Source organism: Episyrphus balteatus, chromosome 2 (genome assembly GCF_945859705.1).
Source record: "Episyrphus balteatus chromosome 2, idEpiBalt1.1, whole genome shotgun sequence".
Classification (NCBI taxonomy): Eukaryota; Metazoa; Arthropoda; class Insecta; order Diptera; family Syrphidae; genus Episyrphus; species Episyrphus balteatus.
The window spans coordinates 77,342,035-77,360,345 of record NC_079135.1 but is presented as its reverse complement, the minus strand read 5'-3'; the positions used below and the strand labels follow the sequence as shown (position 1 = coordinate 77,360,345).

Below are 18,311 nucleotides of genomic sequence, written 5' to 3'. Positions count from 1 at the left end.
ATTTTTTGTGGTAGGAGGCGCGGGCCTGTTGAAAAATTTAGTATACTGGTTCACAATTACTAGAGAATAAGGGAAAAGTTACTTGAATATTCATTTACAAATAAATTGTGACCATTCTTCACGTTTGAAATTCATTATTTGTATTATCGTAGTAGATTACTTTCTTCGATGCCTTAACACTTCTTTTTTAACAATGAAGTTGGTCTCAAAATGGTTTCTTCTTTCGCAAAATGTTAAACTGATAGTTAAACTCACCAAGGACACTAAAATTAAACGTTCGTTGATCCAAAAATAACAAGAAATACCACTCAACTTTTCATGTGGTAAGGAATTTCAAAAACCTTAAACGCATACAATTCTGTTCTTGGTTATGTGATGGTTTCTTTTCAAAATTCAGCCATTTTAAAAGATTGGGACTAATGACTATTCTATTTACTGTCCTTAAATTACAAATAAGAACCGTTTTTCAGTATTATTCTTGTCGTTAATCCACCAAAACTGGTAGCACATGTAAAAATTTACTCGTCTAAGAGTTTTTTTTTGCATTTTTTTTTATCACCATTAATTTTTTTACCCCCGAAATGTGTCTATCTGAAGTCTGGATAGAGCATATTCACAATTCGTAATTTTGTTTAACCATACCAATACTGGTGGATCCTTCATTGTTTGTTTTATTTCTTAAGGTGTTTTCGCCAAAATTTAGCGATTTTAATCCACCCATGTTTTTCAAAATGGTAGTATGATTATTAAATTACTCTTAAAAAAGTCTAGTTATTTGTTTTAATGGTAAATTTGTCCGAAATCTACAAAAACATTAAAGATAACAAGGGTGTACCAGGTACACCCTTGTACACTGTACCTATTCTGATGAAGAAAAAAATAAGTTGATTTTTCCTCAAAAAATACTTTCCAAGAAAAACAATGGAAAAGTTATGGTCCATTTGGAAATAATTTTAGCCGTTGCTTTTCCTTACATCTTAAACTATCAAAAAACAATAAAACCTTGTTTGATCACGTACCACTATTGGGGACAAACGATTAATGAACATTTGAAAAGTTGTGTACTTATTCTGATAAAAACGAGTGTACATCTGGATGTAAAGAAATTCAAATATCAAAAATAAATCCAAATTCACTACTTAAATCCAATCTAAAATTCAATTTTTTAAATCCAATCTCGCTAAATCCAAATAAATTTAAACTGCTCTCTGGGGGTCTGTTTAACTTTATAAATCCAGATATAAAAGATTTAAAATTCATATGCACAATGTTCAGCTGTTTTGTCAAGTATTTTGATAAGGAAAAAATAAAGATAAATGCAAATCATACTTAATTTATTGAATAATTGCACAATTTTTTTTTTTGAGTGAATAATACATATGAACAAAAAATTAAATCCTTGGATACATTAAATTAAGATTTAAGTGATTGGATTTAAAATTCACTTTAATCCAAATTAAATCCAGAGTTAATAATATGGCCGTTCCCTTCTTCCAAATAATTTTTCCATACAGAGAATAACCCTCTCGCGGTACCAGGTTTAATATCTTTCCTTAAAGATATACGCTGTGTTTAGTTACACAACACATGAAAATTGTTTTTTTTTTTTTTTGTTCTATACGTGTACACAAAAAATATACTGTATGCATTCTTATGCTAAATCACGAATTTTATCAATGCTTTGTTTATAAGATGTAAATTTAAAGGACCTTAACTAGGTAACAAGAAAATTTTAAAATGCAAACTTTCTGCACTATCCGTACCACGAACGACTTTTTTTTTGAGTTTTTTTTAATACAAATTTTATTTTTTTTAACCGTGCATAAGATCTAATTGATGTAAGAATATGTTAAAGTAGGTACATCATAAACAAATTTACATTAATTACTTCCCAAAATCAAAATCACCTTATTATATTTTTTCTTTAAAACAAACGGCCTTCTTAAAATATTAAACAAACTTCAGTCAAGTTATTTAAGTTACATTTTTATAACTGAACACGACAAAACTCTTATAACATGAATTTCAAATTACCTAAAGAAAAGAGTCACAAAAGAAACCTACTTTCACTCGAACAAAAATGTGATGAAATGTCAACAACAGAGCAGAATGGATGACATTAAACATCATTTTGTCCTTGAAAGTTGAATTCTAAAAAGGTTACTCTATATGTTGAATAGGAATCAAACATACATTAGCTCTTTATATGCAACATGTGTAAAATCTACCCTGGCTATTATTGTCAGCCCAAACGTAACTTTCTAAGATTTATTCCTCAAACTTTTATTCACATTTTTTTTTGTATCCCTACAACCCCAGTCTTCTTTTCAAAGATACCTTCTGCTAACCCCTACTTATATACCACTTGGCACTTTTCTTACATAAACAGAGATTATTTCCTATTCATCTTATAAATTGGTTTCATATACCAACTCAAGTTTCGTCCTTCGTCGTCATCGTCACGCGTGGTCTGACTTAACTTTGTGTGAAATGTTTTTATTCGACCTAAAAGAGACTTAAAGCTATTTGAAACGTAAAAATAAAAAGAAGAAGATGAAGCAAAAAAAAAACATCTGCAAAAAGTTTTATGAACGAATAAAGTTTTGCCTTATGGCCTACATTTCGTACCCAAAATTACCGTATTAAATGAAAGAATATTCGAATACACAAAGAGATATACAAAATATCTTCTCAATCATTTGATAGTATTATAATCAATTTAAAACCCTATACAGTTTTATCAAAAAGCTCTGGTGTAGACTATATTTTATGGCCAATTATCCCAAATGTTTTACTTAACTGCAAATTTCACACATAGATACACAAAAATGCTATTCGAGTGCTCGTTAAGATTGGCACCAATATCAACTTGTTGCTAAACTGTTTTCAATCCCGGTAAATAATGGGTATGAATGGATCATTTTCCTTGTGTATCGATGTCAAAGTTAAATTTATGCAAATTTGTTAAGCTCCATAATCACTCTCGATTGAGTTTAATTTAAAAAAAAAAATGATGGCTATATATAAAATAAAGACAGTCAAGTTCTTATGCTATTTAATGGAGCGTTTATCAGCCTAAACTATATAAAAGCGTTTTTTGTTTCTATTTTTTGTTGCTTGTGCTTTTGCACCTGCTCCTAAACCAATGGGAGGAGTTAATTTTTAGCGGCCTAAAGCGCAAATTTACTACAAGTTCCAGTATTTTCTTACAAGAGAAAACATTTCGCATGTTGAGAAAGTAAGTGTAACAACTCAAAAAAAAATTTTTGCTTATACAAATTTAGGAAAGTTTTTGTGTCAACATGACAGCTGATTGTTTTTAATTACAGAATTACGTTAGCAGAATTAAATCTATTTGTGTAAAAAACGAGTAAAAGTGCATTATTGGTTATAAAATAATATTATTTATTTATTAAAGTAAAGTGAAATTTGGTATCTGCCCCATGCGATCTGTAAAATTCTTAAGTAAATTTAAAAATATGACAATACCATCATATCCAAACTAATTTAGCCACCATTTTACTCAAATTTCCATTCAGAAAATGACGTTGTCTAAATATCTAGTCCCTATGTATTTCTTGAACGTGCCCAATGAAAATTTATAACATTTTATCAACAAAAATTCAATGATAAAAACAGATATGTACTTACTAAAGTAAATTTGTTTACAGTTGGAGTTTATAATTTGACTTCCTTCTAGTTGCAATATAATAGTATCATTATCTGTAACAGTTTCTAACGAAACTTAATGTTTTTTGGAAGCTTTATTTATATAAAAATGTGGATGACTGTGGCGTATACGTAACATTTTTTTTGTAAAAAGATTTATCTTTGGCCTTAAAATATGCTTCGGTTTCGAAAATCATTTTTTTGGGCTAAATCTTTTTCCGGTAGGAAAGCAATTAAAAGTCCAATCGGGTAATAATTTTTAACAACTTGTGACACGGTCACACGGAGCATTGTCTTGGTGAAAGAATTTTCTTTTTTTGCATATGGTGCAGTTTTTTTTGTAATATTTTTCCTTTATCCGCATCAATAACAGCGTCTCATACTCAGTTTTAAATGTCTTACCTTTTTTTAAAGTAATCAAGGAATAAAATACCATGGCACATCCCAAAAAACTGTTGCACTTTTTCGGTGAGACATTTCCCGTGAGACATTTACCTTGAGATATTTCCCTTGAGACATTTACCGTGAGACATTTGCCGTGAGACATTTCCCGTGAGACATTTACCGTGAGACATTTACGTGAGATATTTCCCGTGAGACATTTCCCGTGAGACATTTGCCGTGAGACATTTACCGTGAGACATTTGCCGTGAGAAATTTCCCGTGAGACATTTCCCGTCTCCCGTGAGACATTTACCTTGAGATATTTCCCTTGAGACATTTACCGTGAGACATTTGCCGTGAGACATTTGCCCTGAGACATTTACCGTGAGACATTTGCAGTGAGATATTTACCGTGAGACATTTGCCATGAGACATTTGCCGTGAGACATTTACCGTGAGACATTTACCGTGAGACATTTGCTGTGAGATATTTACCGTGAGACATTTACCGTGAGACATTTACCGTGAGACATTTGCCGTGAGACATTTACCGTGAGACATTTACCGTGAGATATTTGCCGTGAGACATTTCCCGTGAGACATTTCCCGTGAGACATTTACCGTGAGACATTTATCGTGAGACATTTACCGTGAGACATTTCCCGTGAGACATTTCCCGTGAGACATTTCCCGTGAGACATTTACCGTGAGACATTTGCCGTGAGACATTTCCCGTGAGACATTTGCCGTGAAACATTTACCGTGAGACATATGCAGTGAGATATTTACCGTGAGACATTTGCCGTGAGACATTTGCTGTGAGACATTTCCTGTGAGACATTTACCTTGAGATATTTCCCTTGAGACATTTACCGTGAGACATTTCCCGTGAGACATTTCCCGTGAGACATTTACCGTGAAACATTTGCCGTGAGACATTTCCCGTGAGACATTTGCCGTGAGACATTTCCCGTGAGACATTTCCCGTGAGACATTTACCGTGAGACATTTGCCGTGAGACATTTCCCGTGAGACATTTGCCGTGAGACATTTACCGTGAGACATTTACGTGAGATATTTCCCGTGAGACATTTCCCGTGAGACATTTCCCGTGAGACATTTGCCGTGAGACATTTCCCGTGAGACATTTCCCGTGAGACATTTACCGTGAGACATTTGCCGTGAGACATTTGCCGTGAGACATTTACCGTGAGACATTTGCAGTGAGATATTTACCGTGAGACATTTGCCGTGAGACATTTGCCGTGAGACATTTCCCGTGAGACATTTACCTTGAGATATTTCCCTTGAGACATTTACCGTGAGACATTTCCCGTGAGAGATTTCCCGTGAGACATTTACCGTGAGACATTTACGTGAGATATTTACCGTGAGACATTTACCGTGAGACATTTACCGTGAGACATATGCCGTGAGACATTTACAGTGAGACATTTGCCGTGAGACATTTACCGTGAGACATTCATCGCTCCATTAGTTTATGCTGTAGCTCGAGGTTCCTACAGACGGACACACAGACAGACAGAATTGTCGGACCCACTTTTTTTTGGAATTTTCCATACTCTCTTAAAATACAACGCCTACACGTTACTTTGATATGTTATGAGCTATCTCCTGCAAGATTACTTTCGCTGAAATTTTGATAGGTGTCATTAAAAACGTCACACTTTCTATGGAAATCATAATAGTTTTGTGTATTTAGAGCTTTTAAGGTTTCAAATCTGCAAATTTTCCTACATTAACATTCTTTCAAAAATTCTTAATTGAAAGATGTTAATTTCAATATAAACTTATAGAATATGTTTTAAGCTTTCTAAAAGGCTATCACATGTTGTTGCAGCTATTTCCAACGTTTTTGATATTTTTTATTTCGATTTTAAGTCACTTTTCACAAAATATCCTCTACTCTTCAATACAATTTTTTTCTTGTCTAGAGACCACCTAATAAACCCACCTATGTACACATTTTAGAATTTTCTTTATTTTATGTTATAAAGGAGAAAAATATTTTAAAATTGCGGTAGTTAATTTTGCCAAATCAACACTATTTCGATGTTCATGCAATAAAATTACCTATTACCTTCAAACTTGATATGAAAAAAGAAAAATTCTTATCACATGGCAACCCTGTCGGGAAAAACATACTAAACTGTTGCGCTCTGCAAAATTTTAGCGTTGTGCTAAGTGAGGGTAGGTCGTCGCTTGTGTTTTTTGTAGTTCACTGGGGCGTATGCGTAACTATTTTTTTTTTTAACCTATAGAATATTGTGAATTTTTGTCATTAGTTTTGCTATGGTCGGTTACAGTACATTACAAAAATTAACTTAGATAAATTCAATAAAATTGGTAGTGTTTGATTTGAAGGAGATCTTTTTCGCTGAGCAATCAGCACCAGTTGCATTTTAATTTTAGGAAAATCGCTTGGCCTCGTGTCTGCAAATTTTTCGAGTGCTGGCTGTCCAGTGTTGTGCAATGGGTATTGTATTATTAAGATTTAACCCAAGAATAGGTGCCTGCCCATTCTTTCGTAAAGAACACGACGAATACTCTAAATGGACTAATGTGGGAAAAAAGAGCTCCACGGCTATAGTAGTTACCTTCGTTATTTAAAAATCTCTTTTGAAAGATTTCTCGCTTATAAAAAAAAATTCATCCGTTATCGTCCATGAAGATAAAAAGTTTTTGTTTAAATTTTGTTCCCACCTAGCAAAAACTTTTTCGTTCAATGTATTTCAAAATACAACTTCATACTTTCCTTAATATTTGTTTTGCCGTTTCATGCAATAAACATTGATTCTTTATCTGTATAACTTTTAAGAAACAAAAAAAAGTTTTCCCTTGCTAATGAAAAAGGAAAAAAATAATATCATAATTATTTCATGAAACGTTTAAGATACTTAGATTTTTTTTTCATTAAATGATACTGAATTGTTTCTTGGTAATGAACACTTATTTTTAGTGTCCTTAAGTCTAAATTAATTCATTAGAATCTCAATATATCACGTGAAAGTGTGCATTATACAATTCCGGGCCTGAAGATTGCACAGCCTCCTTCTCCTTAATTTCCTACCTTTTTGTTCTCCCTGAGATTTTATCATCTCTCAAAATCAACTCGAATATAAATTCCAAGTTGAATACAATTTTTTCCAACCATTTGTCGAGATAGTTAGTTGAGAGTTTTTCAATTCTTATCACAATTCATGGGCTTAACTAAGATGATATTATCTCTTGTCAATTCGGTCCTACTGAATCCTGCGAGCATAACAAGTAAAACTGTAGCTGTAGCATCCCATGCAACAAAAATCTAAAAAAAAAAAAAAAACAAAATTTATCTCCCGTATCTGAAAGGAATATCACAAAAAAAGCTCCTCCTTATTTTAGCTTTTATTTAGCTCACTCTGGTTTCAACAATTCAGTTCGTTAGGAGCTTTCTTCAAATCCGGTACTCTTTCGGTATTTCATTTCGTCCTTCGGGCGCGGCTTACTTCTTTTTCCAGTTTATAAAAAAAAAAATTAAAAAACCAACAAAAAAAAAAATATGTGAATTTTTAAATTGTTCATATTTTCAAGCTAAAATATATGCTCAGTCATAAATCAACCAAATGTCACAGAGTTACTCGTATGTGTTGCGTGAAAGATATTTAATTCTGATATCGTCAAACCCTTTGAGGGTATGGATGAATTTCATCGCTACGCAAAACATCTTTTACTTCGAAACCCCATTTCTCCCGTAAAGTGGATGGATACACGCAATGCAGCATTCCTCTGCAGATAAAATCCCGTGTTTCGTTTTTTTATGCTCCTTGCCTCACTACGTCCTGTAAAAAAAAAAATAAGCACCAGACATTCGCTGTTCTGTTTTTGTTGTTGTTGTTGGTGGTGTTGCTGTTTGTATATGGTGTGTTTAGTATTTTCACGCAGAATATACAATGTGGGTGTTGTTTCAAGTTATAACCTTTGCTCCGTAATTGTTGTTTTTTAAAAAGCTAATACAAATCAGTTTTTTTTTTTCCTTCGGGTTAATAAATTTACAACTTAACACGATATAGCGGTGATTCTAAAGTGTATAGTGTGGCGTTCAAGTCGTTAATTATCCCCCTAACGCGCACAGGTGTGTGTCTGGTATTTGGTTTATATACGTCGCGGTTAAAGGGTGGCACACACATTGTGTGAGTATATGTGGTTTAGTTTTAATTACTATAAAGAGAAACTAGAAACTAAAAAAAAAAAACTAACGGTATTTTGAAATGACGTGATTTTTTTTAGCGGAAACTCAAACTCTAAACTACGTCATATGTGGGCGGATGCGGATGTGGTACCTAGTTTAGTAGATAAAAGTGTGAACTGATTTTTTTGTTCTATATACAAGTGAGTCACTAAAGGACACTTCAAGGCAGGACTTTGTGGTCTCCAGAGCTCGTGTCGTTCGTTTATTCGTTTTTTGTCCAGCAGTGTTATATAGAGCGCTCAAAGTACACATTTGGGAGGATTGTTGTTTTTGTCTTCTTTTAATTGCTATCCTTGCTTTTGTTTGAATTGCTTGATTTCTGTTTGCTTTTCATCTTATTTTGTGTGCTACATTCCTCTTTTTTTTTTTTTATTGTGTGTCTACACCTACACACAGCACAGAAATCGTGGCGTTGTGTGATATGAAACTTAAATAGGACAAAATGTGAAAAGAAAACAAAATTGTGTGTCTGAAAAGAAATAAAGGTAAATTGGCATACAGAACGAGATGTACGTGTTTTCTTTTCTTTTTTTTTGATTATATCTCTGTAGATAGAAAGATATATAGGTAACCTCCCAAACCGACTGTATTTGGATGTATCTTTTGAAAAAGAAAGACTACTACTTTAACTTCATACCTTAACCCCACCTGACAACAGTGCGAATTAATCAAAAGCTTATAGCTATACGTTTAAGTGTATACAAATATCTAAAGACATTCGCGCCCGAGGAACTAATTTATAAGCTTGACGTGCCTTTATATAGATAAATACAAAAACAAAAAAAAAGTAGAAACTAGGTAGGTAAACTACCTTAATCCATATAAATCCTATCACGATAATGTTCGGCTCAGGTTAACACAATTAGAAATCATCCAACTGGAGTGTGAAATTGGATGCACATAACGAAGGACAATTAAATTGTATATAAAAAGCCCTTAACCGTTATAAATGGTCTAAATTAAATTTTTGGTTGTATTTTTTTTTTTGTTGTTGTTGGGGATACCTATAAACGACAAAAAGTAAATAAAATAATTAAAATGAATGCTGCACAGAGTGGAGGACATGCAGGATCATCCATTGGGAAGAAAGGCTCCCAAATGGAGGTAAATTTATGCAAAAATATTTAAATTTTAAATTAATGGAATTTTGTTAGAGATTCATGGTGGGGGGAGTGGGATTGGCGAATTTTATAGAGAAAACGAAGAATTTTAATAAGATTCTTGACAACTGAGATAAATTAAAATGTTAAGTATTTGTTTTAATGTTGCTGACGAGAGCGAGCACATTCTAGGAATTTGAATGTTTTGAGCACTCGACTAGTTTATGTGAATGGCACAGAGCTTAGAAATGTCAAGGTTACCGTTTGATATTTTAAGAAATAAGCAAAAAGAAGCGAATTTATGAAAATTAAATGAGAGAATTTGTTTTAATCAAAGATAGAGATATACCATTCTAAAGGATACTTAAGATATAAAAACACTTTTTGGATTATCTTTTTGAATATTAATTTGGAATTTATCATATTTTTAAAACTCATTCATATTGATATGAAAAAAGAAATATCATCGTCAAAAAAATACCTATACACAAATCGTGGTTGTCCTTGTTGTATTTATTCCCACACCAGGTATTAACAAAAAATATATGAATTCTCATAAATCTAGGTTAAATAAATCATCGAAATCCACTATAAATATACTTTCTTTTAGCCCATAAATAATTTTATCAGTAATTTATTATTCTCTTAGGTTGTCTATATTAAATATGAAAGCTCCTTTGTAGGTAGGCAAAATTAATCTGCAATAGTAACATTTGTATGTATTTGGATTTATATGTAACTAATCTTATGTGAGATTTAAGAAATCTACTTCTTTCAAAGAGACAAATCTTTTTTCTTTGATACTGGACCTAACATTTAATCACTACTAACAACATACGAGTCGTTATAAACGAAAAATGGTTTTAAAACTAACCCCATTTTAACGTTATTACATTATTCCACAAAATTTTGGAAAACTTTATGCGTGTAAATTAAAATTAAAAAATCGGAACAAAATTGAATTTTTCAATCAACCAGTTAACTATTCTACAGAATAACAAAAAAAAAATATCAAATTCAACAATATTCAAAATTAAACGTCATTTTTATTCATAATTTTTTTTTGTTTTCTTGTGTTCCGCTGTATGTTTTATCAATATTTTCTTCAAAACAGCTTTGAAAATTGACAAACTATTTTTTTTGAGATTAGACATTCTTTAATCCTTAGCCCTGATTTTTCAATCGTCAGTTAGACTATCAGAAGAATAAAAACTGCCAAATGTCAATATAAAAAAACTTTTATTCCTAGGAATAAGCTCTAACTGAGGTTTATCTGAGTATTGAAAAATTGGCCCTTAGAATAATTTCAATTCGTCTCTGTAAAAAGAAGTTTTATTCCTCTAATAATGTTTTATTCCTAGGAATAAGCTATATCTGACTGTTGAAAAATTGATTTTTTTTTCTCTATCTTGGGAATAAATACTAACTCTCTGTTTAACTGACTATTGAGAAATTAGCCCTAAATGATTTTTTCTGAAAATAATATCAAATTTGACTTACACCACTTTCATTTAAAACATGTTCATAACTTATCTAGAATAACTTGATTTTTTAACCTAACATTAATATACAATATACATTATAGATACATAGCATCATGAAATTTTTGAAAAATTAAAGTACCTAGTTTTTATTATTTTTGATTTTTTTCAAAAACTAAAACACATTCATGTACATATCTGGTCTTAAGAGTTTGAAATCATTTATAAGAGCATTGAAAACTGAAAACAAATGTTATTTTAACGGAAAACCGACGAAGTTATGAATACCAGAGTTATGCTCGACAGAGTTATGCGCGTCAAAGTTATGGAAAACCGAAGTTATGAAAGATTGAAGTTATGAACAACCAAAGCTATATGAGCACCAAAGTTATGAAACGTGGTTTTTGGGTTGGCAACAATTGAAAGGAACGATATAATGTACCAAATGTACCAAAAAGCTTGAGCGTGTAGGTTGAGTCAAGACAAAAAAAAAATGTATGGGAGGGGGGTGTCTATTCCCAACCGTTTAATTTGGAAACAAAATTATAGAAAATAATCGGTTACATCAAAAATAACGTGTATCTTTTTGAAAAGCCAAAAACTATGTCTTTTAATTTTTTTTTTTTTTAAAGCTGTTTAATGGCCTAGCTTTTGAAAAATTAATTTTCAAATCCTTGTACAACTTGGAAATTTTTTTATTGTTTAAATGTTTGTTTGGATATTCCATAACTTCCCTCAAAAATCTAAAAAAAATCTCATGTCCTCAAGTCATAATTTTCCAGATCAAACCAGGTTAGGTGCAGATTAAAAAATTGAAACACTATAGCTAACGAAACATGTAGGAGCTTAAAAAATGCTTCCAATCAAACAGTGAGATATGACTACAAAAAAATCTTTATAATTACATTTGTTTTTAATTGAAATAAAAAATATTATATTAGCTCAACTAAACCTGTGTAGTTATCAGTTCAGCCTGCAAATCGAGAATTTAATTTTCAAAACACAATATCTGTCATTTCTATCTATTGTTATATTATAACATCGCTTAATTAGGTTCTTTTTTAAAGTGAAATAATTACTATGACATCAAATTTGAATAAAAAATTGAAATGGAATTTTATGATTTTTTATTTGTGAAAATTTATTTGCATACGAACCAAATTTAATTAAATTTTCGAAGTATAGTTACGTAGCTATCCTACAACTTTTGAAGAAATATAAATTATGTATGTATTTTAATTCAAAAGCTTAAAAATATCAAACAATTGGTGATATGCGTAAAAAGTGATACATACTTGGATAAACTATTTTTGATATGGATGAAATATGGATAGAAAAAGTGTATTTCCAATTAAAGGCACTATAAAAAGATTTCAAGTTTCCATAGACTGAAAATGCCATCCAATGAATTAAATTCGTTTGTAGACTTTGTCTTGAACTATTTCCGTTTGACCACTTCCCAGGTATTTTTGGTTTACAAAACGAAACTTTTTTGTTTGGATTTGTCAAAGGTTTTCAATGTGTTGAACTCAAATTGGAAGTCAGAAATATTCGATCAGTTCCCGTTTTTGTAATCTTAAAGTTATAAAATGCAAAAAAAAACTTTTTTTACTACTTTTAAGGTTTTTGTTATGTGAGGAAATTTGTTCAAACATAATGCGAAACGTTTCTATAAGAACGGTTTTCCCTCTTTCTAAAGTCGTTGAAATCTTTGCGAAATATCTTAAAATAAATTTTGTGCGTTTGGCTTAATATATCATAAAGGAAATAATAACGTTATATCTGTATAAGCCAAAAATTTAAGTGTCAGAAAAAAAAGTATGGCCACTAACAAAATTAATACTTATTAAGTACTTGCTCCAGAGGGCAAGTATTGGTTTCATGTCGAAAACAAATTGGTGTTTTAATCAAAACCAACATTTCGATGATGGAGAAGTCCAAAAAAGTGGGTCTCGCAATTCCGTTCGTGCGTCTGTGCGTCCATTTGTACACATTTTCATAGCCTAAACAGGTGGATGGGTTTTCTTCAAATTTATTACCAAAAGATGAGTTTTATGGAATTCTGAAAGTTGTTTTTTTTTTTTTTTGTTTATTTTTTTTGTATATCTCTCTTAGAAAGTGTACCTCCCATACAAATTTTTCATAGTATAGTTTAACACATAACTTAATATTCTACAATCCAAAACAAGTGATTTATGTAAAAAATCAAAATAACCGTTAAAAACGAAATGGCGACTGTATGACACTATGGATCTGTGGAAAATGTAGTTATCAGCTCGTTTACTAGTGCTCTATCAAATAATAAAATGAAAATAGACCTCGGATTTTTTTCCCAGCTAAAGTATAAACTGCACAATATGTACTAATTGGTATGTACTAATTGAAATGTCAAGGACATAGGTATATCGCAAATGAATCTTTTTTAGGTAAAATTATATTGCTGCAGAATTTGGTTTATCTCGCACACCTTAAAATGTTTATGCAAAAGTTACTTCCCCACAAACACCATATCGCTTCTCTGTCAATCTATATATCGACCAAGTCAATCATCTGTAAAATATGACAAAAACATGTTATGTAATCGTATGTCAAAACAAGCATCCTAATGAACAAAGGCAGATGCTCAAACTAGATTTCTGTCACAACATTTTCCATTGTCTAAAATTAACTGAACAAGTCCCCATTGGCTTATAATTCCAAGTAGGTAACATCCATCGGGATGCAACGCCAAGTTTTTGTAAGAATTAAAGACAGTTAAAAGTTATTTGGAGATTAAAGTGCAAGAAGGGAAGTACTCTATAATGTTGTTATTGCATCTTTGTAGTGCTTTTAAGGTAGTAATTAGCTAAGTACCCAAACATTAAATTAAGTGCTTAGGTACTTCTAGTTAAATTTAATGATGAGCTTATGTATCTATTTTACCAACAATAGTAGGTACTTTACACACATAAATTAAGTGATAAATTAAGAGCAATAATAACTCAGTAATTAGGTGCTCAAGAAATAAATTTTCATTTTAGTTTTAAAACAATAAAAAGTAACCGATTATCGAGCTAAAAGGCTTAAAAAGACGATCTCAGTTTAGTTTTTTTCGTTCGGCTGGTATTGTATCTTTTCCCACGATGTCCACAATTGATACTTTCATTTTCTGATGTCCATCTATTAATAAACTGAAAACTTGAAAGAATTTGTTATAGATTTTTCCGCCAGAGGGTCAACTTGTTGATTTTCTAAATATATCTTAACTAGGTATATTCTACTCGAAAAAAATCTATGTGAACCAGTTAAGCTATAAGACTAAGCAAGCACTTCATTCCACTAAACCAATTTTTTTGTTTTTTTTATTTTTTCCATGTCGTGTCGAATGAAACTCTTTGACAAAAACACAATTCTGTCTCATTCAGAATCGCTTCTTGGAATTAAAACAAACCAAAACACTGCTTGAGAGCATCAACGTCATCTACTAGACTTCTTTATCCATCATCGTCTAGTTGTCAAAGTTCTTTCAAAGAAACTTGAATTGTTTGTCGTTTGAATAAGCGTTTATTAATTCAAGTGTTTTTTTATTTTTTGTACTTTCATCTGTGTAAAAGGATAGACTGAATTCCTTCTGAAAATCTTTAACAAAAACGTACGACACATTCATGTTTTTCATTGAAATTAATGCCTGTTTGTTTTAATCCTTTTTGTAAGGATTTATACTAAGCACAAAAGTAAGTAAAATTTGGGTATTTTTTGTACAATTTGTAGAATAAAAAATAACCCAACTCTTTAACGTATAGTGAAAAATTAACCAGAAATCAAGTTTCTATTGAAAACAATAGTTGTTCTAAATTATGAAATCAAATATATTCTCAGAACTCTGACAATATTTCCGATTACACAAAGACTTCAAAAACAGAATTTCTAGAAGTGATGTTCAAAATGTTTAACTTTCATAAAAGTTTTTACACTCTCAATAAACTTCATATTCTATACCATCAACATCAACATCTTCTTCTCACCATCAAGGAGCTTGTTAAAAAATTTATCCTCTGTCTCTGGGAATAGAGTAGATATTATAGAGACCTCACAAAATGTCTAAAGAAACTGGATCATGATTTTCATTGAGTTATGTTGTAGTTTGTAGAATATACCTAACATCATTTATCAACATTTGTATGCATTTTCTTTTCAAAACTATATCAAAGTAGGCCAGCGTCAGAGTCCCATAAGTATAGAGGAAGATGCATTGAAGGGAAGCAACCAGAAGCATCAAATTTATGCCCAGAGCAAGCAAATTACACGACAAAACTTGACAACTTATGAGACTGGTGGATACAAGATACAAGAAAAGATGTTTTTTTTTTTTTGTATTTTATTTATGTAGATACAAATATTTATATATCCTTGTTTAAAGAGGGAGAGTGTAGAGCACTTTGTGGATGTAGATAGTAGTTATATAGCTTATGGCGTAGGCCTTAATTGATCTGTCAGCAAAACAATGTGACATAAAATCTCTTGGGATATATCCTCACACAGATTCGAATATAATTTTTGATGAATAAAAGGACATTTAATAGATACGAATAATGATTTTAAGAAAATTTCATTTTTGCCTAAGGGAGGTTTGTTTTGAATACTTACATAAATTTTTAATTGAATACGTAAAAATGAAAAATGATTATAAAGAATTTAATTTAGAAACATTCTTGTGAAACTAATTTCAGTAGATAATCACTGATGTAAATATTTTCTTGTCAAATATTTTAAATATATTTTGTTTATAAAGTATTTTTTTATTAGTAAAATATGTAGAAACAGAAAGGTTTCGTGTTCAAATTCGAAAACTTTGTTTTAAATACAGTTTAGTTAAAATGTGAAAAAAAAACTATCAGTGTGGTATGGAGTTTGGTCTATATGTCCACGACAATTAAGTTACTGTCGAACCTACTACGTGTGAAAAAACAGTTAGGTATATGTAAAATCCTTGGTCCTTTTTTGACAAAATCATTGGTGGGTGTTGTTGTCCAAGAAAACTAGTGATAAAAGAAATCTGAAGGAAAACAACGTAATTGCGTGAAGGAGACTGATATATGTACATGGAGAAAACATTACGTATTAAACAAAAATTGTACATTAATTAGCGACATTTTTAAAGCGGATTGCTTTGAATTTAAATGAAAATTTTTCGATCTGCCAATAGTTTTTAAGATAGCATTTGGCATTTTTTTTGGCAAGGGGTACCCCTTGGATTTTTTTAAAAATCTGAAAAAAAAAATTGTAATTTTTTTTACCAAATGCATAGGCCTGCTCAATGCTCACTCTGGACTCATATCATATCTTTAAACCAAAACTTCTTTCGAGACTGGTTCGAAGCTATCTGACTATAAAAGTTAAAAAAAAAATATTTCCATTTCAAATAATGCAATTCAGCAACCAGACCTCCATGAAATTTTTGGTTTTCAGTTAGGAATAGAGCTTTAAAAGACCTTTATTTTTATGTCTAACTTGATTAGGAAAAAAAAATTGTCTTGTCCCGTGGCCCCGGTATGTGATAACCATCGTGGCCTTCAAATGAAATGTCTTTAAATCATAAAGACAAGTCGATGTCACTCGCACTAAATTATATTTATCAAAAAAGTGTTTTTGCGATGATAAGAGAAGTGCAAAAACGCGGTTCTTGAAATGAGTTTGGAAATAACGAAATTTTTGGCATTTCATCACTGCACATCATTAACGTTAAATAATGTAAAAAAAAGTCAGTTTTAATGACTGTGAGTAAAAATGTAAATTTTCAAAATATCAATTGCCCTATAAACGCCATCAAAAGCATTTTCCAATATTAAATAGGGCTTGGTTACTGCATTGAGGTCATTGATGTAAGAGAAAAATACCATTGGCTTATGTTTGGATGAATTTTTTTTTCAATTTTTTGTTAACAGAATAATTGTTTGTATTTTCGAATTCGTCATTTTTGAATGACCCGTCAGTAAACCATTTTTGGTAATATTTTTTTGTATCTCAAATTGAAAAGCACGGAAATGCATTTAAAATATATCTTTGTCTTGAGCCAAGTGGCCGCCATAAACAAAAAATACCAAGACTGGAAACTGAGCGGTCTAATGACGTTTGCCTACAAGCTGCGAGGTGTGGTGAATGTCGTCAATCTATCGTTGTGTTCGTGTTGGATGTGTGGTGAATGTCGTGAATCTATAAATGTGTGCGTGTTAACGTCATTTACCAACGTGGTGGCTTTCACATATATTCACAGACAACACTGTTCACAAAAGGGTTTTGGGGGGGAAGACGTAGGAAATTTTCCAGTCTTGGTATTTTTTGTTTATGGTGGCCGCACTGAAATTTTAAACAACCAAATACTATATTAATCGAATTTCACAATTATTTTGAATATTTTATTTAATTTGATAGGTACTGTCTGTGCATCTATACATAATCCATACAATTTAGGTTTTTCTTACTGGTTTGAGCTCAATCGAACTCAGCAATAGACCTTTTCAATATGCCAGTTTTGTTTTGGTTTAGTATAGCTTTTTGTTTTGGTTTATTTTTTAAATTATTTTTTATTTTCTCCTCAAAAAATCTCGTATTAATAATTTCTTGTAACAAAAAATTATTCATGTTCTAGAATCTTGTTTTTCTAAAACACCCAACCTAACAACTCTTCTAAAAATAACTTTAGTCCCAATTTTTACATGACAGCAATTCATTGCTTTTTTTTTTCATTTCGTTTTTCATTTACTTCATATTGTTGATTCATCGCTGCCTTATATCCGGCAACAGGAAGATGTACCCTCATCTGTTATTCAGATTTCATGACGGACGTTAAGAAATGAAAAGGTATATAAACCTGTCGGGATCTGTGTGCTTTTATGTAACCTTTCTTTTTATGAGCTTTCACTCATCCATGTAACAAATTAGGGTTCATCCTTTTATATGACTATTATATCCTGCACTAAAGCAAATGAACAACCGGAACCATGTGGAAATGGTTGATTGTTAAGTTATGAGATGACCAATCATCATCAGGGAGGAGGTTCAAAATGTATATTTTTAAACTTTTAACACTTTTTCAGTGAATCATTAAATGCAAACATTATAAATTTCAGTAGAATATTTCATGATGAAATGTTCATATGTGCCAAGTGCCAAGTTTATGATAATATTGATTTAATGCACCTATATCCTCAAAGACGTTTTAAGTAGATAAATGCTTTTCATAAGAAAAATGTACACATTAAAATACACTTCAAAGTTGATGTATACCTTAGGATGCCATTTTAAAAAGTTTAGTTAAAGTTTTTTTTATATTCTGAAATGAAAAAGATTTTGCTTCGGTAAACGTGAAAACATTTGATAAATCGAAACATCTTTAAAAACACATCAATAATCCTGACACTTAAGCCCAAGTTTGTAGGAATACAAAAA

At 31.2% G+C, this 18,311-nt stretch overlaps 1 protein-coding gene across 3 annotated transcripts in view; it reads left to right on the top strand.

The window, feature by feature from the left end:
- Positions 1-18,311, top strand: part of LOC129910514 (inactive dipeptidyl peptidase 10) — a 178,366-nt gene that overhangs the window by 126,406 nt on the left and 33,649 nt on the right. Inside the window, exon 1 of one of the 3 annotated variants that reach the window (XM_055987921.1) lies at positions 9,314-9,406. The exons of the other annotated variants lie outside the window; for them this stretch is intronic. Within the exon in view, the coding sequence (XP_055843896.1) occupies positions 9,341-9,406 (66 nt within the window). The 5' untranslated portion in view covers positions 9,314-9,340. Of the gene's footprint in view, positions 1-9,313; positions 9,407-18,311 lie in introns of those variants that run through there. 3 annotated transcript variants of the gene reach the window in all.